Genomic DNA, 24888 nt, shown 5'->3' with positions numbered 1-24888 from the left:
AAAACTAATGTTTCAATTCTTTTTTTTTCATTGTTTCAATTTCATAAGTAATTTGGGGCTTAGGGTTTTCTTGGGTTATTGATGTATGTGAAATATCATATCATTGGTATAGCTCTATGAATTTTTAACCTTTCATGTGTTCATATGTAAGAGTTTGTTGAGAGTTCGATTGTGAATTAGATTTTCGCAGTGTTGGACAGGAATCAGACGCAAGATAATAGCTTGATTTACATAAGTTTTTTTAATATAAATTCCTTGATTCCATTCGATTGTTTGATTTTTTTGTTGAGTTTTAGATCTTTATACTTTACTCCATTGTTTTGAATTCCAAAAGCCAATTTATGTTGATTTGAGTAAATTTGTTTATTTCATATCAGTAAACACATTGCAGAATTATGTCTATCAAATTTTTCATTGATTCTTCTGAAGCTTGTGAGCCTCAGAAGCAATAACTACAATTACATCCATGTATTTCTCTTATCTTAATTTTGTTTTCCTACAAGTATCAACTACATTCTTGATCCAGACTTTTAATTTGTTAAGATTGCCGCCCTTACGCACATGTTTCCTTATCTTCTTGACTCCTTTAAACTCAACAATTTTTTCACATGCTTCCTTTGTTCAATCCACAGATGTTATGTCCCACTTCCTGGAACTTTTATATGAAAGAACCAGGCAACGTACACGAACACAACTAGTAGAAGAAATAAGGAAACAATCTAATGATGTATTTTCCATTTTCAGAGGCATTTCTACATGCTCTGTTTAAAAATCCAAACAAATATAGATTGAGAGCAATTGCATTTTGTTTCAGGGCAGAAGTTTTACCTTATCCATGCCATCTAGAGTATAGCGAATAGAGGAGTTCATGAAACAACTTGAAATAGGAGACTTAAAACTTAGAGTTCACGTGCTTCTCTAAGCTGATTAGGTTTAGTTAACTAATTGTCCATGTGCTAGAAAACTTAGTGGTTGAACATTAGTTGTTATCATGCAGGTGAGCAACAAAATGGATCTAAATGAGCTCGTTAAACTCATAGAGATTCTGAATCCTAAAAACAAGCACATAAGGATTACAATCGTCTGCATAATGGGTACTGAGAATCAGAGAGTGAAGCTTGCTCATTTCATCAGAGTAGTTCATCGGGTGGGCCAAATTGTGACTGTTGGAGTTTAGTGTCCTAAAGACAATTGTTTTAGGATATAAATATTAATGAATAAATTGTTTATTTAGTCATTTGTTTAATCAGATATATAGCATTAAAATGTAACTATATATAAAGGCACAAATCTTTCATAAAGAAAGTAATCCTAAGTTTATTTAAGTAGTTATAAAGTGTTCATACAAGCATGAAGTGAGACTATACTTTATAATAGACCAATAGACTTAAAATCAACCCAAGTCAAGTAATATGTTATAGGGGTTGGCATAATACTGTTGAGACTTTCATGTAACAGTGTTTTCTGTCGAGACAGAAAGCTGATCTCACAAGCTTTAGATATTTAGATATCTAGACAGTTACATGGATCCGGTGAAGGAGTTCATTAGGATTGGGACTCGACTTGAGATAACAGTATGGATTAATTTATCTAAAAGTGTCAACTGTTCATCTCATTGGTATTAGTAGGTATAACTAATCCTCAGACTCAAACATTCGTTAATTAGTGATTCTGGATTATGGAGTCTGATACTTTGATTATGTGTGAGCACGATCCAACAGGTGAGAGCCTGGGGTGTGTGAGAGTAGCGTTGGGTATCACACAAAGTAATTGCAGAGTAGTTAATGTCAAATTGAGCATTCGTCACTCCCGATAAGTGGGAGATATATCCAAATGGCCGCTTGTGGTGAATTGACTGAAAACCTTGCAAGGTGATAGAGTTAAGAGTAGAAATGAACATTTCACTTAACTTATCTTTCAGAGTGAATTCAACCTGTACAAGTAAAACCAGACTTTTCGTTATATGTAACCTTGACACGTTCCATGGTTATAAGGAATTGACCGACATGATATAGTTGATGAAGGATCGTATTATACTATACCTAATACAGAAAGGTTAACGTCAGCTATCAACCTGACTTCTTAATTGCTCTGGGGGAATATCATAGGTTCTGCTAGTAATAGCTCGCGACGGTATTCCGTTATATATATGTTGGAATTAATCGTGATGAATAATTTCAAATGATATATACGGCTAGTGGCAATAAAGAACCTAATGGGTCGCATATAGGACTTGAAATTGGAGAAGAAAATGTAATTAGTGAGACACTATATATATGGGCCGAAATTTGTAGATTAATTAGGGATAAATTAATTTGATTAATAATTATAATTTGATTATGGTTATGAATTAAATTAAAGGATTATCTGATAATATTAATTAGAAGTTTTGATGTGATTGAAACTCTAATTAATTATCCCTAACATTAATTAATTATTATTTGATTAATAATAATTATCTAGATATAATTAGTTATTATTTAGATAATAGTAAAGTGTTTATTTAATTATCTAATTAGGAATACTATTCCGAATAAGATTCCAATTATTTAATTACCTAAGACAACTGTGATTAGGGTTTTGAGAAGTCTATAAATAGACTCCGTAACCCCATAATTCGGCTAACACTAAATAGAAGGGCTAGAGGAATCATTCTGCAACCGTCTCGGCTAATTACAATCTTTCTTACTCTCTCTTTGATCTCGTACCGATTTCTGTTAGAGGCAATCATTGCGATTGCTATTATTAAGGTTGATTACTGATTAGTTATATTTTTCTGTGTTGTTTCTTTTGTTGTTAGTGATACACGGATTAAGAGTTGTGGGCACTTCGTTTGCAACCGTAGATAGTTCTTCACCGAAGGTATTACTTTCTATCCCTCTTTATATGAAATAACAATTAACAGATTTTGGAAAAGGGAAATAGATAAAATAGATAAAATTTTATTATTCCGCTGCGTCTAGGCTTGTCTATTTTCCTTCAGTGACATGAGTTTGTGATCCAAGTACTCATTTTCTCTCTTTTCATATGATCTTTCTTCTATTGCTGCATCCTTTATCTTTTAGGGATTATATTTACTAGAGTATATTTTTTCATGAGGGAGCTAGATTGATGGTATAGGCATCAAAATGCTATTAAATCTAGTCAATTTATTACTTTTATGGTTATTCTCAATGTCAGTTTGATCATTCATTATTTATGAAGAAGACATGTACTAAACTAACATGTTTACTTGTCTATGTTGATTGCATCATATTAACCAGGAATGATTCACAAGAAATTGAAGAAGTAAAGGAATTCTGGGACCAAACTTTTAGTATTAAGGATTTAGGAGTCCTTCAATTCTTTTTGGGCATTAAAGTAGCTAGAAGTAAAGCATGCATTTTATTGAATCAAAGAAAATATGCCTTGGAACTTTTATAGGATGATGGCTTGTTAGCTTCAAAACCCGTATTGATCCATATGGATTCCAGTCAAGTTGTCAAAGAATGTGGGAAATGTTCTTGAGGATAAAACTGAATATAGAAGATTGATTGGTAGGTTACTTTATTTAACTATGTCAAAGAATGTGGGAAATGAACTTGATGAAAGAAGACAATTTCGTACATTATGATGATATAGCATAAGGTTTAACTATAATCAAAATGAGAAGACAAACTTGATTATAACTACTAATCATTCTATTATTACAAAAAAAAATACAAATAATTTTCCTAGCTTAATTAATGAACTATATTTGAATTTAATGTTTAAAAAATGTTATAGTAAAGTGCAAAAAGATAATTATATAGTCTATGACATGGAGATAAAGGAGGCTAATGAACAGTGCAAGACTTTTGAACAAATTTTGGGTTAAAAATGTGATGGAAATTGGAGGATGCATTTAATTTGTCCAATCTTCTTTAATTAAATTGCTTAACAAGAATAGGGAAAGTAGGTTGAAGAAGAAGAAGAAGCACATCCTTTTAGAAAAAGGTGGTTGTAATGTTGTATATATGCATGTATGTATGCCCAACATATATTCCAATTTCACATGCATTCCAATAAACACTTCTCACAGAAAATGTTTTTCTTTTTGTTTTTTCTTTGGTTTTGGAAAACTATGTTTGATAGAGACTACAATCACAAAAGCTTTTTACATATATTTTTATTTTTATTATCTTCTATTAATTTATACTAAAAGTTAATTCTCAAAATATTTTATGATAATTAAAAATTAATACTAAAAAACAGTATGTATTAATTTAAAATAATTGATAATTTTTATTTATTATAATATTCACGAATATATATTTTTAATATTATTATGTGTTGCATTTTCTTTTTATCTATGTATATTATCTTAGTTAATGTTAATTTATATGGTATGAAAATTTAGTAGGTTGTTCAATTTATTCATTTAAGTTTTTAAGGATGTGGAGTTAATATACATTAAATAATGAAAGATTATAAAATCATAAATAAATACAACACATCAATTTAAAATAATATCAAGCACAAATAAACATCCGCACACACCAAAAAAAAAAAAAAAAAAAAACCTTTCAACAACATTAGTATCTATTTTTCTATTTGGAATTTCTTTCATATATTTTTTAAATAGTGAGTCCCCTGCAATCATGCTAAAATGGCTTGGATCTTTTTGATGATTAGAGGACCAACCATCCCCATTGTTGGTGATGGTTGGAGATGATGTTATTGAGACTAAAAAATGAGTTCTATTTTATTATAACTATCAAAACCTTCTTGTAAATTAAGTGCTTACAAATGTAGTCATTGAATCAAATTTCCTATTTATTGTCATTTTCACCTGATCAGTGACTGATCATGTGAATTTGGTCAGTCACCATTAAATCTAGGTTTATTATAATCATATGACGGAGATTAAAACAATCATACGGTTCAGATTTACACCTCCTAAATCTAATGGTGACTGACAAAATTCACATGGTCAATCACTGACCAGGTGAAAACCACCGCTAGTCGAATAGCCGTGCATCACAATAATACCGTTTAACTAATTTTATGATTAATAGTTTAAAACATCATATTGATATTATACTTTTATGTTATTTTATTTAGTGATAGATAATATTATTTAAGTCAAGAAGTTTTAGTTTAGTAGTAAAAGAGCTTCATCTACATCCCGATATTTATAAAGGACGTGTGTTCAAGACGTAATGAGGGGAATTTAGGAATCAATATTAATCATCCTTTAATATAAGAAAAAAATTATAATATTATTTAAGAAAAAATATTAAATAACCAAAACCATTATTACTATGCTTCAAAAAAGAAAATTATTACTCAACACATTAGCTTTAGGGGGGAAAACACCCCATAAATTATAGTTCCAACAAATCATCCAATTGGTAGTTCCAACAAAAGCATGATCCAATAAGGGAATACAATGAAGAACGTAGGGCTTGGATGGAAACCTCTTTAGGGATGTTTATATGCGTCAACTAGAGGATTTTGTTTATCCAAGGTATCGTAATAGGGTTTGCAAGCTTCAAACGTCCATTTATAGTTTGAAGAAGCATCTCGAAGTTGGAATGTTCATTTTGATGAAGCATTTAATTAATTTGGCTTCATCAAGGATGAAGACGAGCCTTGTATGTACAAGAAGGTTAGTGGGAGCATCATGATTTTCCTCATCCTATATGTGGATAACATCTTGCTCATTAGAAACGATGTGCTAACACTCGTAAAGGTTAAGGAGTGGTTGAGAAAATGTTTTGTAATGAAGGACTTACGTGAAGCCAAAACGATACTAGGTATCAAGATCTACATGGATAATCACAGAGGTTTCTTTCTAGGCTTAAGTTAGGTAAGGTACATAAACAAGATTTTAAATGGATCCAGGATGAGCGACGCCAATAAAGGTTTTTTTTGTCTATGTGTTACCGTATTACTATATGTAAGACTTATTGTCCCTTAATGCAGTAGAGAGAATACATGAGCAAGATACCATACGCCTCAGCTATCGGTTCTATCATATATGCCATGCTATGTACCAGACCTGATATTACACATGAACTGAGTATGACTAGTCCGTACCAATAGGATTCTGGGGAGGCCCATTGGGCTACAATCAAAGCAATCCTAAAGTACTTAAAGAGGACTAAGGATATCTTCTTAGTATATAGTGGTCAAGAAGGGCTCGTTGTAAATGGTTACACTGATGCTAGCTTCCAATCCGACGCCGATGAACTAAAATTGCAGTCTGGATACGCGTTCTTGTTAAATGAAGTTGTTGTTAGCTGAAAGAGCTCAAAGCAGGGTATGGTAATAAATTCTATAATAGAGTCTGAGTAATTGCTGCATTAGATGCTGCAAAGGAAACAGTTTGGCTCAAGAAGTTTGTAACTAATTTAGGAGTCGTTCCATCCATCCTAGACCTAATTGAAATCTTCTATGACAACTACGGGGCCACCATACAACCCATGGAGCCCCAATCAGACAAAAGGACCAAACATGTACTTAAAAAATACCATCTCATTCGAGAGATCATTGATAAAAGAGATGTGAGGATCACTTGGGTTGCGTCAGAAGACAATATCGTGGATCCACTAACAAAATAGTTAGCTTAACCGAAGCATGAGGGAGATGTTAGGTTTATAGGGATTAAGACCATGCCTAGTTGGGATTAGTTTAAGTGAGAAATTGTTAGTGTATGTCCTAGTCCCGAGACATTGTAATATGACTATTTTATTAATAAATAAGGCATCAATCTGTTCGGTTTATTTAAGTTGTGAAATTTTACTTTATAGAGTATCCAAGTTTAGTTATCTGTTCATGTTTATCAGGGTGAGGACCCGGGAAAGTGAAACCATGATGCAATAAGATATTATTCTAAAACATCTCTAGTTTGTTATTATCGCGGAAATGGTAATGAAGTAAATACTATTATATGCCATGGTTGTTTATGGTGTTTCACTAGTCATGAATATTGGATGTAAATCAAGGAGATATGGGCTTATAAAATAGTAAGCACTGGATTGGATCGATCCACTTATAAGAACACCATATGGTCATGTGTCATATGTGTGAGTCATGTAATGCTTATAGTGGACTCTTTAGACTCGAACAGGCCCATGATTGGGTACCAAGTATTGGTTTATTTTCCTTGAGAAAGCGGTGCAAGAAAAAACGGGGAAGTGGGGGGCCAAAGGCGAAGTACTGGAACACAAGCAATGGCTCAAAACAAATAACTCAGGGCTACAAAGAGCAACTCTTACGAGGAAGAGACGGCGGCAACACTGTTACCAGAAAGAGACCCTCTTTTTTCATTCCTGATATTTTTAGTTTTAATAATTATAAAATATATTTTTTATACTATAACATGGCATCAATTTTTCATTAGTTTATGTTTTGATAATAAATGCATCTATCTTTCTATGAAATTTCATAATTAAGGTATTATTTTATTTTATGAAAAGATTAAGGTATTGTTAAGAAAATGATATCATATGTTCATTCCTAAATTGCATCTAAAATAGTGAGATTTTTTTTTAATAAATTCATTTTTTAGTGTGAACCAGTTCATTTTATTCAATCCTTAGTGAGAATCAACATTTTTCTCTCTATATATGTTGTGAAAATTTAGTCTAAATTTTTATGGCCTTAATTTTTTTTGCAAAATGAAGAAATTTTCATTTCCTTTTTAGATTTGCTATATATTATAATTATTGGTTGTATATTAAAAGAGTAGGAGTAGTTACTTTCATCATGTTATTTCATACTAATTGTTTATCAATCAACTATTTAATTAATTAGACTAAATTAGCTTCCCTAATTGCAAGTAATTTATAAGGAAAATATAGTGATTAGTGGATATGTAATCACACTAATCTTGTTTGCACTTTAATTAAATTCACACATCCATGGAATACACAAGGGTCCCATATCTTATGTTTATATTGGGGTCCACAAAAAAATGGAGGATAAAATAAAGAAAAAATAGAAAAATAAATATTACATTTGACCAATTTGTAAAGCAATTTTCGTGGTTTAAAAACTTACAAATAAAATATACTTTTACAATTTACAAATTCAGTCATTCTTTATTGTTGTGGTTATTTATTTTAAAATGGAACGATTTGAAACAATTTTAAAAACTTGACATTACAAATTAACAAAACTATAATATTGTTTGATTGAAAAGGTGACTCGCATATTCTTTAATTATAAAATTTACAAAGTAGAAATTCATATTTACACACTTATAAACTATACATACTATTTTAATAAATCAACAAAACCACAAGATTTATTTTTGTATTTAAATTATTTTTAGCCACCTAAATGAAAATCATGGTTAGTGAGTGACATGGTTGATGATTGGTTAGAGAGACGATTATGAAGTTGATGTGGTCCCGGGTCCCACAATGAAAGTTGATAATTCAAAGATTCACAACCATATGATGTTGATGCTCTATTCTAATGTCTATTTATTATTATTATTATCTACGTAAGATGATGTTGATTATTTGATATGATTAGCATATTAGTGTTTAAATTTTTTTTTTGCATAAACTTATTGCGAAAACTACAGCATAATTAATTGGGTAAACTTCAAATAAAACCCTTGTGATTTCACTAATTTTCAGATAAAGGACTGTGGTTTACTTTTTATCAAAACGAGGATTAAGGTTTCGCATTTTTAATAATGCTATTAAAACTATCTTTAACGACCTGAAAATGAAAATTTTCAAGAATTAAAGTTGTTTAGTGTCATATTTTCTATGGAACTACATTTTCGATTTTAGAAAATCATCTTTTTTGGAACTTTCTCTCTCTAAACATTAACTTTCTCTCTCTTTACCAAATATCATCTAAATAATCTCGAAATAAAAAAGTTGAAGAATTAAAGTTGCTTAGAATATTAGTAGTTCTTAAAATATGTCATTTTTGAAGTCGTCAATTGTGATTTTAATAGTATCAATCGAAAAAGTCCTTATTTTGTTAAAATTGAAAACCTCAGTCATCGTTTTGATAAAAAATAAACTACAGTCCTTTATCTGAAAATTAGTAAAACCACATAGATTTTATTTGAAATTTACCTAATTAATAAAAACAAATTTGTAAGGTGCGCCGATTTCATACAATCATACCTTCACTAACGTCATATATATTTAATTATTTATTTATTTTTATTTACTTTTTGCATAAATTCTGCTCTCTAATGACATTTTCTCTTTACCAATTATTACTATTCTTAATTACTTGTAGAGAAATTACCAATTAACACCATTAACTCTTATTGTATACTGTATAATGTATAAAAGACATGTCGACCGTACTGGACATTACATATTTATTCGCGGACAACGAATGAGCAATCATGTTATGAGTACATGTGTTCATGAATTGGATCGGGCCAAGCTCAGATCGGGCTGCACCGGACTTATGAATAAAACTTCTTATCCAGATCCAGCTCAGCTCGTATTAAAAATGCTTTGAGCTCGAGCCGGCCTGGGCTGTATTAAAAAACCTATCACAGGCCCAGGCCTCCCATAGTAATTTTTTTTTATATAAATTTAATTTAATTTCCACTGAAAATAAATTACAAATAGTAATGAAATGTTAATAGAAGGTTTCTCAAACAAAAATTGTTAATAGAAGGAATTCTAAGTTATAAAAATGAGAGTGAAAATGGAATTAATATAAACAGTAACAGAACGTCACGTTTAGATAGTTTTTAATTTTATTATTATATATTACTAATAAAACCATATATGAATAAATTTTGTAACTTAGGATGTAAGGATGGCAACGGGTTGTGTATCCGTGGGTAATGGGACTACCCGATCCTAATGGGACTACCCGTACCCTGTATAAAAGGGTATGGGATCAAAACCATTACCCGTTAAGGTAATGGGACGGGTATGGGAATACCCCCTAGGGTATCCGGTACCCGTTACCCGTCATAAAAAAAAATTATATTAATAAATATCATTGTTTTTTTAGATGTAAGACGTGAAATTTAAACCTCAACCATTTATTTTTCAACAATTGAGTGATACCACTAAGCTACTTTATTCTTATTAATTAAGGTTCAATTATTTAATTTTTAGATTGATGATTTATTAAATTTATAGTTTGTTAAATTTGTAATATTTTTTTTATTTATTGATTCTTAACGGGTAAGGGTACCCGCGGGTACCCGCGAATTAAATGGAAAGGGTATGGGATGCAAAAAGTATACCCGTTAGGGTAATGGGACGGGTACAGGTAATTAAAAAATAAAAGGGTAAGGGTTTGGGAATGGCATTACCCTCGGGTACCCTACCCGTTGCCATCCCTATTAGGATGCATCACTTTTTATATTTAAGTTTATTAAAAAAAATAGTATTGTAACTTATAAATTATAATAACATACAAAATAAAATATAAGTACATAAGGATAAATACATTGCAGCCGGACTGGGTTGAGACGGGCTTTTATAATAGACCCCACGTCCAACCTACAAATTAATGGGTATCTTTGGGTTTATACCGGGCCGGATTAAATAGAAATTTAATTTGACCAAACCCGTTCTATTGTCTATGGCCTGGGCGGGCTATTGGGTTCATGAACATGTCTAGTTGTGATCAGTGTAGATCCTGTGATTTTAGAGGTCTATATACAAAGTAAAAAATGAGGCATGTAACAAATAAGTATAGGTAAAAAATAAAGTAGGAAAATCAATTACGTTAAAGCAAAATTGTTTGAAAATGAATTTTTTTTTACTCATTTGATTTACTCGATTTTTGCTATATTTTTGTAGTTTACTGTTACAGTTACTATTTGATGTTGGAAAAAACTCAGTTCCCAAAAAGCAGAGATTCTCTGCTTTTGTAAAAAAATATTTTTCATGTATGAAAGCGAATAGGAGATCCATGACTAAACACCTAAAATTCTCTTTTTAAAGTGAAAATATAAAAACATGAGAAGAAAATAACATCCTCTTATATATTTAATAAAATATCCAATTTCATATAAAAACATATTTTATTTCACTTTAAACACCTAATTATTACTGATACAAGACATTTTATCTATAAGTATTTCTAGATATAAAATCATTATACATCAATATGCTCTAAAATTTACATTTATATATTTATTTATTTTATAAAAATGTTACTTTTAGCCCGCTCCCTTCTGTGAACTATGGATATGTGATGCGATTGTTTAGTTATGATTATTGTCGTTGCATTTTTTGAGATTAAATTTTTATAAATTTATTTTTATAAAAAATGTTACTTTTGGCCACTCCTTTCCTTGAGCCCTGGCAGATGCAACATCTGACACTTGAGTCCGATGCATTTTAAAATCCCAAATCAATCGACATAATGCATTGACCTTTTAACATACTTCTCCGGTGACTAAATGTGTATATCACAACTGTCTAGATCAGCTAATCCAAAACGGAAGGGAAAAAGTACAACAAGAATGAGATTTGACCATTTTTACATTGCTCGCTCGCTGCCTGATGATAAGATCCCCACTTAATTGCAGAGAAATATAAGGTGAGATCAGCTTGTCGTTAGAAAATATGAGAACAAATTTATATACAGAAGGGGTAGCGGATCACGGCCATGCGATATGCATCCGAACATTACATATGTATATTGAGGGGTGAGTGAGAATTCATGATGATAGTGGATGAACGGAAGGTGGTTCACTACGGACGATCTAAATTAAATCGTCATGATGAAAAAAAATGCGAAAGGAATAACCGCATTGAGGTGAAATAAATTCGCGATTATTGTGAAGATATATAGAAGATCAAACATTATGTAAAAGGAAAATTCGAACTAGTAAAAATCTGGTGACACTCGTGTGAAACTCTAGTGAAATTTGTATGAAATTTATAAATTTATTGAAACTGTACAATTTTGGTGAAACTCCTATAAAACTGTAATTTTAGTGAAACTCCTAAGAAGCTTTAGTGAAAACTCTTATAAAACTTTATAACTTTAGTTGAAATTTCAGTGAAATCTTGGTAAAACTCTTGATAGGTTTAATAAAATTCATATGCAACTTTGATGAAATTTTAATTCTTATCAGATTTTATAACTTTAGCGAAACTCGTATCCGCATATTAAATGAAAAATAATATTGTAGGATGTTTTTTTTATATATTTTTATAACATTATAGTGTTAATTTTTGTATTTGCTAAATAAAAATAAATTATTGTTTTACTGGTATTTTAGTAAGAAGAGCCCATTATCTTCGATAAAGTTGAGCTGAAATTAATATATACAAACATTATAGATTTGTCTAGAGAAGGAGGTTGATACAAAGACCAGAGTTCAACTTCAAGTAGTGAAATGGGCTTTCAGATATTATAAGAAGGCCGTTATTCTGTAGTCCATTCTCTAAGAAAATGGAGAAGTTTTACAATCAACTCGACCGGGGCAACATATAGATACTACTTATAAAACTTATAGGTACTTTAAAATCGCTTACAATTCTTGCTAATTTGTTCATCAAATTGTGTAAGAGACTATAATTAGGCCATGTTTTTTACGTTCTAGCGGGTTGTAATGATCCATTACAATGGACGTTTACTATTATATTTGGTTAGCTCGTAATGGAATCTCAAATATATTAGTTAATTTTTCAAAATTGCATTTAAATACCTAAATATTTGTATTGTAACGATAAGTTATCAATTTTATTTTAAAAAACAATCAACCTAACATAATTATTATATTCAATTATAGGAAAATTACAAAACTGGATCAAATGGGATGCCCATTTACATATTTAACCCATTTACTAATCTTACTACATATCTAGACTGATTTTGTGTGACTTTTCCATAATACCCTCAATATTTACGCGCGGCTCGCTCTATCCCATCTGACTTCGCATATTCGACCATATGCGAAGCCTGCGAAGCTGATGTTTGGATTTACTTAATGAATTTAGTTCGCATATGCGAAACTTGCGAAGCTGAAGTTTGTTTTGTTTGATGAATTTAGTTTGCATATGCGAATGCTTGATATGACTTGAAGCTAATTCGCGAAGTGGTATATAACAAAAAATGGCAAACAACAACGAATTCTAACATTAAAATCATAACATTATAAAAATTTACAAGAAGTTTGCCACAATAACAATATTCAAATCATAACATTATCAAAATTTACAACAAGATTGCCAAAACCTCTCCTAACCAACCACTTTAGGAGTGAATGTGTCAGTCTTGGGGAAGTTCATCCCTATACATGAAGGAAAATCATCTCCCCTGCAGCCCAGTACGCCGCCTTCCAGAAAGGGATATTACGTATTCAACCATCTACAGAAAAAATTAATCGTGTTAGGCAGGAAAAAAGACGATTTTGGCTTCGCGAAATGAAGATTAGCGAAGCATGCGAATGTAAATGTGTAGGGTTTTACTTCGCATATCGATGCTTTCGCGAAGTCTGCGAGGTCAGAAACGTGACTATCTACGTCGCATATCGATGCTTTCGGGAAGTCTGCAAGGTCTGAAACGTGAGGATCTATTCGCAGACTTCGCGAACTAATAGATCCGCGAGGTAGATCCATACGTTTCAGACGCTTTCTCTTCGCATATCTTCGCGAAATCAATGATTAATGAAGTAGATCGTCACTTTCCAGGCTCGTTCTCTTCGCAAAGCTTAGGGAAACCATCGATTGCGAAGTGAATTCATGAAAAAAACGCAGAAAAAAACAGATACTTACATTTTTCGCCCCTTTCACCCCCAAAAGCGACAATAACAATATGATAACATGGGAAGAACGAAGGAAATAACGTAGAAAAACCATTTCTTTGATGGTAACAAGAAGAAAGAAACCAAGCAACGAACAGGAAGATGAAAAACCATGGCTTCGTTTTCTAGGGTTGGGAAGTTGCAGAATCAAGAGATGAAGAGATGAAAAAGAGAAATTCATTGTGATTTTGACTAAATGGTGCAGATTTCGTGCAATTTAAAGGAAGAAAGGAAGATCAAAAGTCTTGAAATCATTAATGTAGGAGCAACTTTTCGTATAACCAAGGAGATAGGGGGAGCGGCGATTCGCATAACCAATGAGTGGTGGAAGTGGAAAGGTTAGAAGTATTATGGGAAAGTCACACAAAATCAGTCTAGATATGTAGTAAGATTAGTAAATGAGTTAAACATGTAAATGAGCCTTCATTTGACCCAGTTTTGTAATTTTCCCTTCAATTATTTGCTTGCATTAAACCTTAATTACATTAGAATGTACTGTGTTTGATGAACAAACACTAGTTACATGGCCTTGTCAGTAGAGAGGAAACTGTAGATAACAAAATCCCTAAGTTGACCTTTACAATAACCATATTTCCTCAACAGACCTTCTTTCATAAACCCAACCTTCTCCACAACTCTTTGAGATCCCATATTCTCCGTCTCCACAAGAGCTTCAAGCCTGGCTAATTCAGGAATTTCATCAAACACAATAGACACAGCCATCTTCAAAGCAACAGTGGCTATTCCTTTTCCCCAATAATCAGCAGCCACCGCGTATCCAAGGTGTGCTCTGCATCGATCATCGCCGGAATACTGCCAAATCGAGATGTATCCGATGGAACGATCATCGAAACATATGGAACGACGCCATGGATGAGGTATGGCTACTTTTTCAAGGTATTGTAGTGCCTCTTCCCTGGTAGTAATTGAATTCCATCTGAGATACCTGGTTACTCTATCATCAATCGCCCATTTTAGAAAATCGTCGACGTCGGAAAGCTTGAATGGACGAAGCCTAATTCTTGACGGATCCATTTTTGACCCCCCAGATATAGTGTTTGGTCGATTTTTAAGAGGCTAGATAGGAACTCTATACTTTTGTAAAATTTGACAAGTCAATACTTATCTTATATGTTGGTATTAATTAAATATTTTCTCCAATAACATTGTCTATGTTTATAAGAATATTGCTATTGACTGATTAATTGGAACAATGATAAAATTTGACTCAAGCGTTGTCATACAAATTTAATCTTAATATTTCAATTAAGTTCAGTTTTAGTTCGACATTGTCAAAAATTAGAAAAAAAATGTTTTGACGGTTAATTATCACATCAAAGACTTTTCAAATAGATTTGTTAATAAACTTAAATAGTTTTATATAATTTTTATTGGATTTTTAATAACTATATTAATAACACTATAAACATTTTACACATTTTAATAAAAAAAAATTGCAGTTATCTTATATGTGGCACATTTAGTTGTCCATTTCTTTTCGATCGAGTTTGAACAATGAAATTTGATCATAGGTCGAGCATAGACCCGCTAAAACCCGTCTATTTTTTGGATGGGTTTGAGATTAATAAAAAAATACCACGGGCGGATCTAACCCGATCCGTCTTATTAATATTAATTAATGAATTTATATATTTATAACTAAATATTTAATTTTAAGTATAAATTTTATTTTTTTTTATAATTAAATATTATGTATATTTTTTAGGTGGGTTATATGGGCTGGGCTTGGGATTTGATTTTTAAATTCGAGTCCAACCCGACCCGAGGCTATCTAAATTAATAGCAGTTTGGGTTATGCTTGGGATGAACATTTTTACATAAAAGCCTATTAGAGCCGGCACATGACCATGTCTACTTAGTTGTTAGGATTTTAACAGTTTTTTTTTTTTTTTTTTTTATAATTAGGTTAGTAACACGTTAAATATCTTAGACATAATTGATGTTTGAAAATGTGATAGTTAAATAACAGTTAAACAGTACAATTAGAATTTTTTTAGATACACAAGCATTATAGTTACAACTTTTTAAACCAAACATTTTTATTGGAATTTCAAAAGAGACATTTTTAAAGGAATTATCCGCTGAGCTGTGGAATAATTTATTTTTCACCCTTTATCACACAACTTTCTATTCGGGCACTTTGTTGAACTAGCTTCTTTGGAATTAACGCTTTAATATTATTCTTTCTAATGTTTAGTGGCATGTTCTTTTTGTCATTGTGGTGGTTGTAGAAATGGCGGAATGACTTCATTTTTAAGGGGACTACTCACTGTCGTTTTCGAGCTCAATTTGTTCTCGCAAAGGTTAAAGAGTGCATGTATGCTTTTTCTCTTCTTTCTAACAGTGATCAACGGCTTAGTAACATTAATTGGATTAAATGACAACCTCCAGATAATGGTTGGGTCAAGTTAAATACTCAGAACGATTATAAAGGTAACCCAGATTGGGCCTCTACACGAGGGCTACTTAGAGATTGGAAAGACTCTAGCATTGAATATTAGGGTGTGCTCTGTTACTCTAGCTAAAATTTGGGGTCTTTACCATGAGCTTAATTTAGCTTGGAATAAGGGTGTTCAAAACTTGATTTTTGAGCTTGACTCCCGTGTAGGGGTGGAGTACATGAATAATTTGGTGGATTTGAACCACCCTTATTTTGGGATCATTTTGCATTGCAAACTCATACATGATAAAGACTGCGATATTGAATGGTGCACTCTTATCGGGGGAGGGAGGGGGGGTGGGGAGACGGTAAAGCAGCTGACTAGATACCTAAAAATTAGCCTCCCATCCTCACAGAGCTAGCTCCGCCAAATACCGAAATGACGACATTTTAGCGTGTCAAAGGAAAAAAAATCAACCCTAACGTTCTGAACTTTAGAAAATTACCCCTCTAACTCCACAAAACATGCTCCACACCAGTCTCAGGGTTAAAATTAGCCTATTGTCTTGTGTCAAAAGAAGACACCACTCCAAGGATTATTTTATCCAAGCAATTCCACAATTCAACTCAAGGCTTTCAATGGCTCAAATTGGGCTAGCTGTGTGGATAAACGAATATCAGTCACAACTTTTACAAATTTCCTTAGTAACTCTATAATATTGTGGAAACGTATGAAACAACCTACAACAACAAGAAGTTCAGGTGAAGCTGAGTATATGGCATTAACATTGACTACTTGTGAGATTCAATGGTTTGTTATCCCTAACAATATTATAATACTCTCTGTTTTTTATTATATGACGTTTTAGTTTTTTTTATTTAGTTTTTTTATATTTCATTTTACATTACCAATGCATTTTTAGAAATATTTTCTCAATTTTGCTCTTATTTATGACAAGAGAGAGAAGTTTAGTATTAATGTAAATAATCCTAATTAAGTCATACAATTTAAGAAGAGAGTGAATTTTTGCATATAAAGTAGAAATTTATGAGAGAGGTATTAAGAGTAAATTAGTCATTTTAATAGTATAATTAACGTTGCATTGGTCTTTATGAAAAACCTTAAACGACATATAAAAAAGAATGGATGGAGTAATGAATTTGTTATCCATATAACAAACAATTCAGTTTTTCATGAAAGGACCAAGAATATTGAGTTTGGCTGTCATTTTATTCGAGAAAAGATACAAAGATGAGTTCTTCATTTGTTACCAGTTTCTATTCATCAATAATTGACAGATTTGAGATGATGAAACATTTCCAAGACTGATATTTCAATAGCAATATGATAGAGAACCGTCAAACACCAAATACACCATAGTTCGGAGGAGATGAGATCTTGTGATGGTTTCACACGAAAAAGGATAAGAAAAGGACAATCCTGGTAAAATTCTTCAGGTTTAGCAAGGTTTCTTGTAGTGAGGAAGTTTTTGAAATGAACAAACATGTAGGTTTTGGGATAACACTGAATTTCAAAGAGGCTCTTGAACTTAGTTCTAGGAGAAAAATGATGGAGAACTATAGGATTCTTAGGAGTTGAGGATGCCACGGAGATGATAGGTATGGAAGTGATGGAGGTAATAATTATGTTATTGTCCTTTTAAGCTCTAACGGTAAACTCTTCAACTATATAGATAGAGAACATTAGAGATGTAACTAACTTTTCTTTTCTATTTTCTACTTTTCAATAATGAGTTCAGTTTGTTTCTTCAATTCTCTCAATTTTCTTAATGTTTTTTTTGTTCGTAAAGATATCTACCGTATGAGTGTATACAGGTAAATATATTCCCCAGACTCAACAAACACTATTTAAATTTTGTTTGCATTATAAACCTAGTGTACCTATGGTTAGTTTCTCTTTTATTTCTCCTAATTTTTGGTATAATACGAGTCTGCCTCTCATTTCTATGAATTTGAATGATCCTCAATCTCTTTGGGTCCTTGCAAATTGCAAGGACAGTTCACCTTTTTTTTCACATTCACGAAGCAACATGAATTTAATTTGTAACAGTTTGGTTCATCAGGTGGGTTTCTATAGTTTATGGCAGTAATTTGGCTACTCATTGGTGTTTTTATTGGCATGATTTGAGAGATTTTTGTTCTAGGAGTCTAGATATTTCGGTTGTTAGTAGGCGTTAATATCATGAAAGGTGCTCATGAATGTAGAAATAAAAGAAGGAACAAAACAACTTATTGGAGCGGAATCGATGTGTCGTCATGGACACTGAGCTGAAAACGATTATCTCATAAGTTTCCATGTGGAATACATAAAGTTAAAAAAGTAAAGGCAAATAATTAAAATGTCATTTCACCGCAAATCTCCAACAATGAAAAGACAGACAGAAAAGGCTTCTTCTTAAAGTGAATGGACATTGACACAGTCGGTCCCTTTTTGCACAAATGGTCCATCTCTCTTTTTCTCTCTTATTGTTCATATACAGTACAGACTTATAGATAGAACAAACAACAAAAGCCACACACACTTGTTTAACAACAACAAAAGTAATATCATCATATCCATTTCTAAAATTTTCATTTATTTATAAAATTTTACACTCATATCATCTCATAATCATACTTCATGTTGCCTACCGAAACATAAACGAAACACGAACGCTAATGAAAAGGAATTTCCGCCGGAAGATCAAAGGATGTGATCTGTTGACAAGAAACTAAAGATAAAAAAATCAAGAAATTCACCTTCAAGGCTGAAATATTTCCTTAACAGACCTTCTTTCTGAAATCCAACCTTCTCTAACACTCTTTGAGATCTTATATTTTCTTTCACTGTATATCCTTCCAATCTAATTAAACCAGGCAAATCTTGAAAAACTCGAGTTAGAGCCATCTTCAAAGCAATTACTGCTATTCCTTGTCCCCAGAAATCAACACCGATTGCATATCCGACGTTTGCTTTGTGTTGTTCATAGATTGAAGTTGCTTTCCAAACGGCGATGTATCCGATTGAGCGATCATCTACACATATGGAGTAATTCCATGGATGAGGTATCACTTCTTTTTCAATATGTTGGAGAGCTTCTTCTTTTGATTTAATGGTATTCCATCTCACGTTCCTCGACACTCTTTCGTCGCCGCACCAGTTCAGGAAATCGTCGGCGTCAGAGAGCTTGAATCGCCTCAGGGAAATTCTCGATGGATCCATCTGAACTGAATACGCTAATACGCTGCTCTTGGTTTAAATGAGGAAAAAAGCATCTTTGCCGAGCATTAAATTCATTATATTTAATTTCCCGTCACATTCTTAAATTTGTATTATTTTTGTAAACGTTAATATTATTTTGTATATAAGGCCTAAATTGATACTTTCTATTAAATCTTAGATCTATTTTGATACATTACGTGGTATGACACTGAGTTGACATATTTAAGGGATGACGTGCCACTATTAGTAATTCCTAAATTGATTATATGTTGTGATTCGGATTATCACCTTAAGGCCCAAGAGGCCCATCAACATCCGAGAAGCAGATGACCCAGGGAGGCAGAGGCCCTCCGACCTAAGTCTGTCCGATATAAATAGGCCATTAAAGGAAGAAGCACGGATCGAGTAACTCATAACCTCTCTACTTCATTCACACTATATTAAAAAGCTCTCTAAGAATAACTAACTGTCTTAATCTTCGGAGTATCCGCAGGGACCGATCCCCGCGCAGGGCCGATCCACGAGAAAGCAAGACCTCCCCGACGGAGCCCCGGATCACTATTCCGCATTCCCAGATTATTTGGTGCGGTGAACGTGGACTACAAGTGACTTCGGAGCTTTAAACAAAATGCAGACCCCTACTGAATCTGCCCCGACTACAGTACCCGAAATGGGAGCAACTAGCTCCATGACGCACGCCGAGCGTTCCACCCCGAACATTCCAATTTCCCCCAAAAACCTAGGGCCACTGATGGAGGAAGTGAGCCCTGAAGAAGAAGAGACCTACAACACTACTCAACTCTTGATAACAACCCAAATTATTCTTGAATAAGGAATAAGGGAAAATTAATAGAAATAATGGCAAACCATTATTCATTCTAAAAGAGATATTTATGCATGATTAATGTGGAATTAATGATAATTAATGCAGGGGCGAATATGCAAATAATGACGAAAAGGAAGGAGTCTCTAGCATTATGCCACGCCACGTGGACCATGGCGAGATACGCCATAACGAGATACGCCCGATGAGAGAGAGTAACGGAGACCTGCCATTGTTCTCAAGGAGAGCATACATACGCCTTGACGGTTCCAAGAATACCAAAAGGCGCCTTTATTACCATCCATGAATGGGAATAAATACAATTAAATGACAATTAATAGTCATTAAAGGGGAATAAAGACTTGACTGTTCGAATACTCCAACTCTGAGGGTTTCAAGGATAAATGCTGAGATGAATGGAGAATTGATAGCAATTAAAGATGAGTAATGACATGACTGTTCATCTACATCTCCATAACATCCAAATATCATACATGGGGAAAAAGGATAATTAGACAAAGAATGAAGGATCCGCCATCAATACTCTTATGGATAAGGATCCATTGGTGAATCTCGAGATGTCGTATAAAGCAAGACTCATAGGTGGCGGATCTATAGATTCTCCAACACGCCACAAAGAGTCAAACGCCTTGGGAGACCCGCCATCATACCTCGATACGTCAACTCAACGGCAGAGCCGATTCCCAATAAAGGCAACTAATAACTCATTAATGTGCTCACGGTCATACTTGAATAAGATCAGTAACCGCCATTAATGGAGCATTAATGGTGACTTTCTAGTTACCGAGGGTTACAACTACATGACTATAAATAGCTTGCATCCTAAGCTATTGAGGTACACTTACTGATTCTCTACTTTTGTGCTTACAGTTTATTCTCAGAAATATTACTGACTTTGGCATCGGAGTGTCCCCGGCCGATCCCAACGGCGCCTCACATGGAAGTGCTCCGATCAAGGATTTTTCCACAAGTTATCAATTGGTGCGGTGAAGGTGGATCTCTAACAAACAGAAGATCACAAAATCTTGATTGTATAGAGTTTCACAGAGAACAAAACAATGGAGTCAACAGAATAGAATTCACAATCTCAAACTTTGGCTCAATCAGTACAACAAATCTATCCAAAGATACAGTTCTCCATATATTGGTGGGAAAGAGTTTTCTACATTAAATCTGGAATTTTATGATGAAAAAGATAAGTTTCCTCCCCTTTCTTATTCCATTTTTAATTAAAGAAAATTGAGATCCCCCACTCTTATAAAGTGCTATGAATATCATTACATGTTATTATGATAAATCTAATAAACTGTGAAAGATGAAGTCATAGACACAAATCTTTCATTAAATCTTGCATGCTTACTATGCCCTCATATTTTTATGCATGACGAGTATAATATGTCATTATCATTGAATTAGTACAAGATGCATGTATAAGATCCGTAATCTTGGAATTTTATAAAAAATTCATCCATTCAAGGTGATTTTATCACTTACATATGATTTAGGTCTGATCAGTCTTTTGGATGAACATGCATATAACTATTAGAAGAAATTACAAAAAAATTATATTTGGTTTTTCTTGTACAATTCACCATCTATGTATGGCTTTTCTCATATATAGTACTTTTAATATCAGAAATTCATATTTTTTAATATTGTTTTGTCAAACAATTATTTCATTTCTTTTTTTTACAAGGATGTATTTATTCATAATAAAAACTGTTTATCTGACATTGTTAGAATTTCTGTTACCAACACAAGAGACTTGAAAATATTGAGTCTATTTGTAATTATCCTGTAATTGTCCCTAACTATTAAGGCCATTATGGGCTGATGAATTACCAAATTGGATAAACAAAACTTTCATGTCCTGAGCTAACTACAAAATAGTGCAAGTGTCGGTTTCGGATCAGAACATTAATTTATGCAAAATTCTTAGGATATACATGAGAATTCCTTAAAGATTGGAGGATTGTATGTGAAGGTAGGTGAGAGTGGATTTTGAGTAATTTTTCTTACACTCCAAATTGGAGGAGAATCATGGTACATGTATTTTTCTTCCAAAATTACCCTTTCTCTTTTATTTTATTCGTACAAATGAAATGATATAAGAGTAATTTTATATATAACTATATTATTAAATCATCACTTACCTTTCTTTAATTACACCTCATTCAAATGAGGCTTTAATGATCTCTGAATGCCATTAATGTATGGATGCACAATATTAATTGCAAGAAAATAGCAACTATGTAAGATATCTTACCCAATATAGAATGTCATAACTTTTATGACGTTTAAAATAAATATGCTATCTTGGATATTAATGCGCATTGAAATACAAAAGGACATTATTCTTAAACCATTCTCATTATGGTTATTTATTAAGAATTCATTATGATATTCATGTGCAGTAGCAATCTTTATGGTTATGACCGTTATACGTGATATTATTATTAAAACAAGCACGATTAAAATTCTATTATGAATTTGTTTGACATATAATATTTACTCGGTTTTATCCTTTGACTAAGTTCATTCTAGAGTCAGGGACCAACGTGAATGAATTATTAAGTTGATTTCAAGATGAACTAAAAATTCCATAAAGAGACATTGCATTATACATGATATTTGCCAACAAGGTCAATGCAAACAGTCTTTTGCTATGAAGTATGTTCCGTGGATCAAGCCACTGATCCCCAAGGTAAGTGAATATAGTTTTTATGCCTTACCACAATCTTTTAATAATGGACAGGGTATGCCCCACTTATGGAGTTCTTTCAGTGCTAACCCACAGGTACAAGGGAATTGCTAATAATGCAACCAGTGTCAAACACTAGCATGAAAAATAAAGCTCAATCCAGAGAAGTGTATATTCAGAGTCACTTCAGAAAAATTCCTTGACTATGTCATTAGCAAAAAAGGAGTTAAAGCAAATCCAGATAAAGTAAAAAGCCCTGCAAGGAAAAAGGTGAAAAGAGCACCTAAATGAAAGCCCCACTATGGGTGAGAAAGATCCAAAGGTTGAACGGGCGGATCATCGTACTAGAAAGATTGTCAACTAGCATATCAAGGTATAAAACAATTCCTAGCAGAACCGCCCTTGATGAGCAGACCAATCTGAAGAGGAGACCTGCATTTGTATCAGTCTGTCATGGATAAAGCTATGTGCACCGTGGTTATTCAAGAAGAAGAATTTCAGCAGTTCTCCATCTATTATGTTAGCAAAATGTTGAAGGATGTGGAGACAAGATATTCGAAGCTAGATAAAATGGCTCCCACGGTTGTGACAACATCCATCCGCGTTAAACCATAGCTCCAAGCATAACCTCAACATAATCGAGATCAAGATCAAGAGCCGGCTTCACCATCATGATTCAACATTGAACACACGAATGATGAGATTGAAAGGCGAGTGCATGCCGCTCTGGATGAACAAGAGAACAATGCAGAAAGATACGCCATCCAGTTAACAGGAATTCGCCATTCATAGCGCGAATCATGGGGTACGAGGCGGAAAAAATGATTAAAGCTTCCAGCTTGCCACAATATAAAAGAAAAGAATCAATATAAGCGGGACATTACATATCCCGAACCCAAAGGAGGGGAGCATGTAACCGTTGGAAGAAACGCCAAAGTGTACTACAGGTTAGCCACCACACTGAAGCTTGCTGGGAGCTGGCAAACTAGATAGCTTTGTCCAGAATAACAAATAACAAGACGACAAGCAGAAGACAGATCCCAAAAAGAAATTCAAAAGTGTCATTAATGTCATAGCAGGTGGACCAGTGTATCAGCCACCCGTGGAAAAAGCAAAAATATCCGTTCTGGATAAAACATCCCTCAATTGCCCCTTTTGCAGAAACAGGTCCAGTAATCTCTCCACATACAGATGCATTGACAATTGAAGGATGGGAGATGAAATGAAGCGAGTAATGGTAGACACGGGTAGTTCTTGCAATGTCATCACCATAGGTGCATTCGCCAAACTAAAGGTTGATCCGATCCAAATAGAAACAACCATTGTTGACATCATGGGAGTGACAAGTCAGACTATCCGGACCAAGGACCATGTAACTTTGGAATGCAAGCTGGCGGATGATGATCAAGCGTGGATTGGTGATCTGGAGTTCTCTATTATGAATGGACAATCAGCTTATAACATCATTCTTGGGCGGCCGTTCATCTCAGAGGTTGTAGCCCTAATTTCCATCCATCGTATCTCAATGTACATTCTCACCAGCAAAGGAGGAGTAATGATTAGTGGGAAAAAAAAGGTGGCTCAAGAGACCTACTCGGCGTCACTATCGATCTGCCCACAATCCAAAGATGACGAAGGTGAGGAAGATGAACTTGTCACTACAGCTTTGGGCGACACAGAAACGCTCCTTATTGCTGATGGAAAGCGGGTGCGGATCGCCAAAGGATTAAAACCTGAGATCAAGGAGGATGTTACGAAAATTCTCATTGAGTCTGAAAGCCTATTTGCATAGGAGAATGAGATCCCCACAGGAATAAGCCCAGATGTGATTACTCATAAGTTAAACATCATTGAGGATGCGGTTCTAGTTGCTCAGAAAAGATGGAACCATAGGCCTAAAAATCAGTATTTTTACGTATTCTTATATGTGCATTAAACTGTTATAGTATCCTATATTTTATAATTTATTCTTTCTCGCCATACTTCT

The 24888-nt window shown here is 33.3% G+C and overlaps 2 protein-coding genes across 2 annotated transcripts; both read right to left on the bottom strand.

Moving 5' to 3' along the window:
• Window positions 1-14135: 14135 nt before the first annotated feature.
• On the bottom strand, window positions 14136-14833 carry LOC136216600 (uncharacterized). The gene has a single exon (XM_066003156.1). The coding sequence runs from the start codon at window positions 14765-14767 to the stop codon at window positions 14252-14254; it is 516 nt and encodes a 171-aa protein (XP_065859228.1). The 5' UTR covers window positions 14768-14833; the 3' UTR covers window positions 14136-14251.
• Window positions 14834-18480: 3647 nt separating this feature from the next.
• Window positions 18481-19404, bottom strand: LOC136216599 (uncharacterized). Its single transcript, XM_066003155.1, has one exon. The coding sequence runs from the start codon at window positions 19354-19356 to the stop codon at window positions 18838-18840; it is 519 nt and encodes a 172-aa protein (XP_065859227.1). The 5' UTR covers window positions 19357-19404; the 3' UTR covers window positions 18481-18837.
• Window positions 19405-24888: the final 5484 nt, after the last annotated feature.

This window comes from Euphorbia lathyris, chromosome 2 (assembly GCF_963576675.1).
Source record: "Euphorbia lathyris chromosome 2, ddEupLath1.1, whole genome shotgun sequence".
NCBI lineage: Eukaryota > Viridiplantae > Streptophyta > Magnoliopsida > Malpighiales > Euphorbiaceae > Euphorbia > Euphorbia lathyris.
Note: the sequence above shows the minus strand (reverse complement) of the source record. Positions and strands in the feature narration are given on the sequence as shown.

Coding starts and splice junctions, on each gene's coding strand:
- LOC136216600 (XM_066003156.1), bottom strand. CDS start 14,767: ATGGATCCGTCAAGAATTAGGCTTCGTCCATTCAAGCTTTCCGACGTC.
- LOC136216599 (XM_066003155.1), bottom strand. CDS start 19,356: ATGGATCCATCGAGAATTTCCCTGAGGCGATTCAAGCTCTCTGACGCC.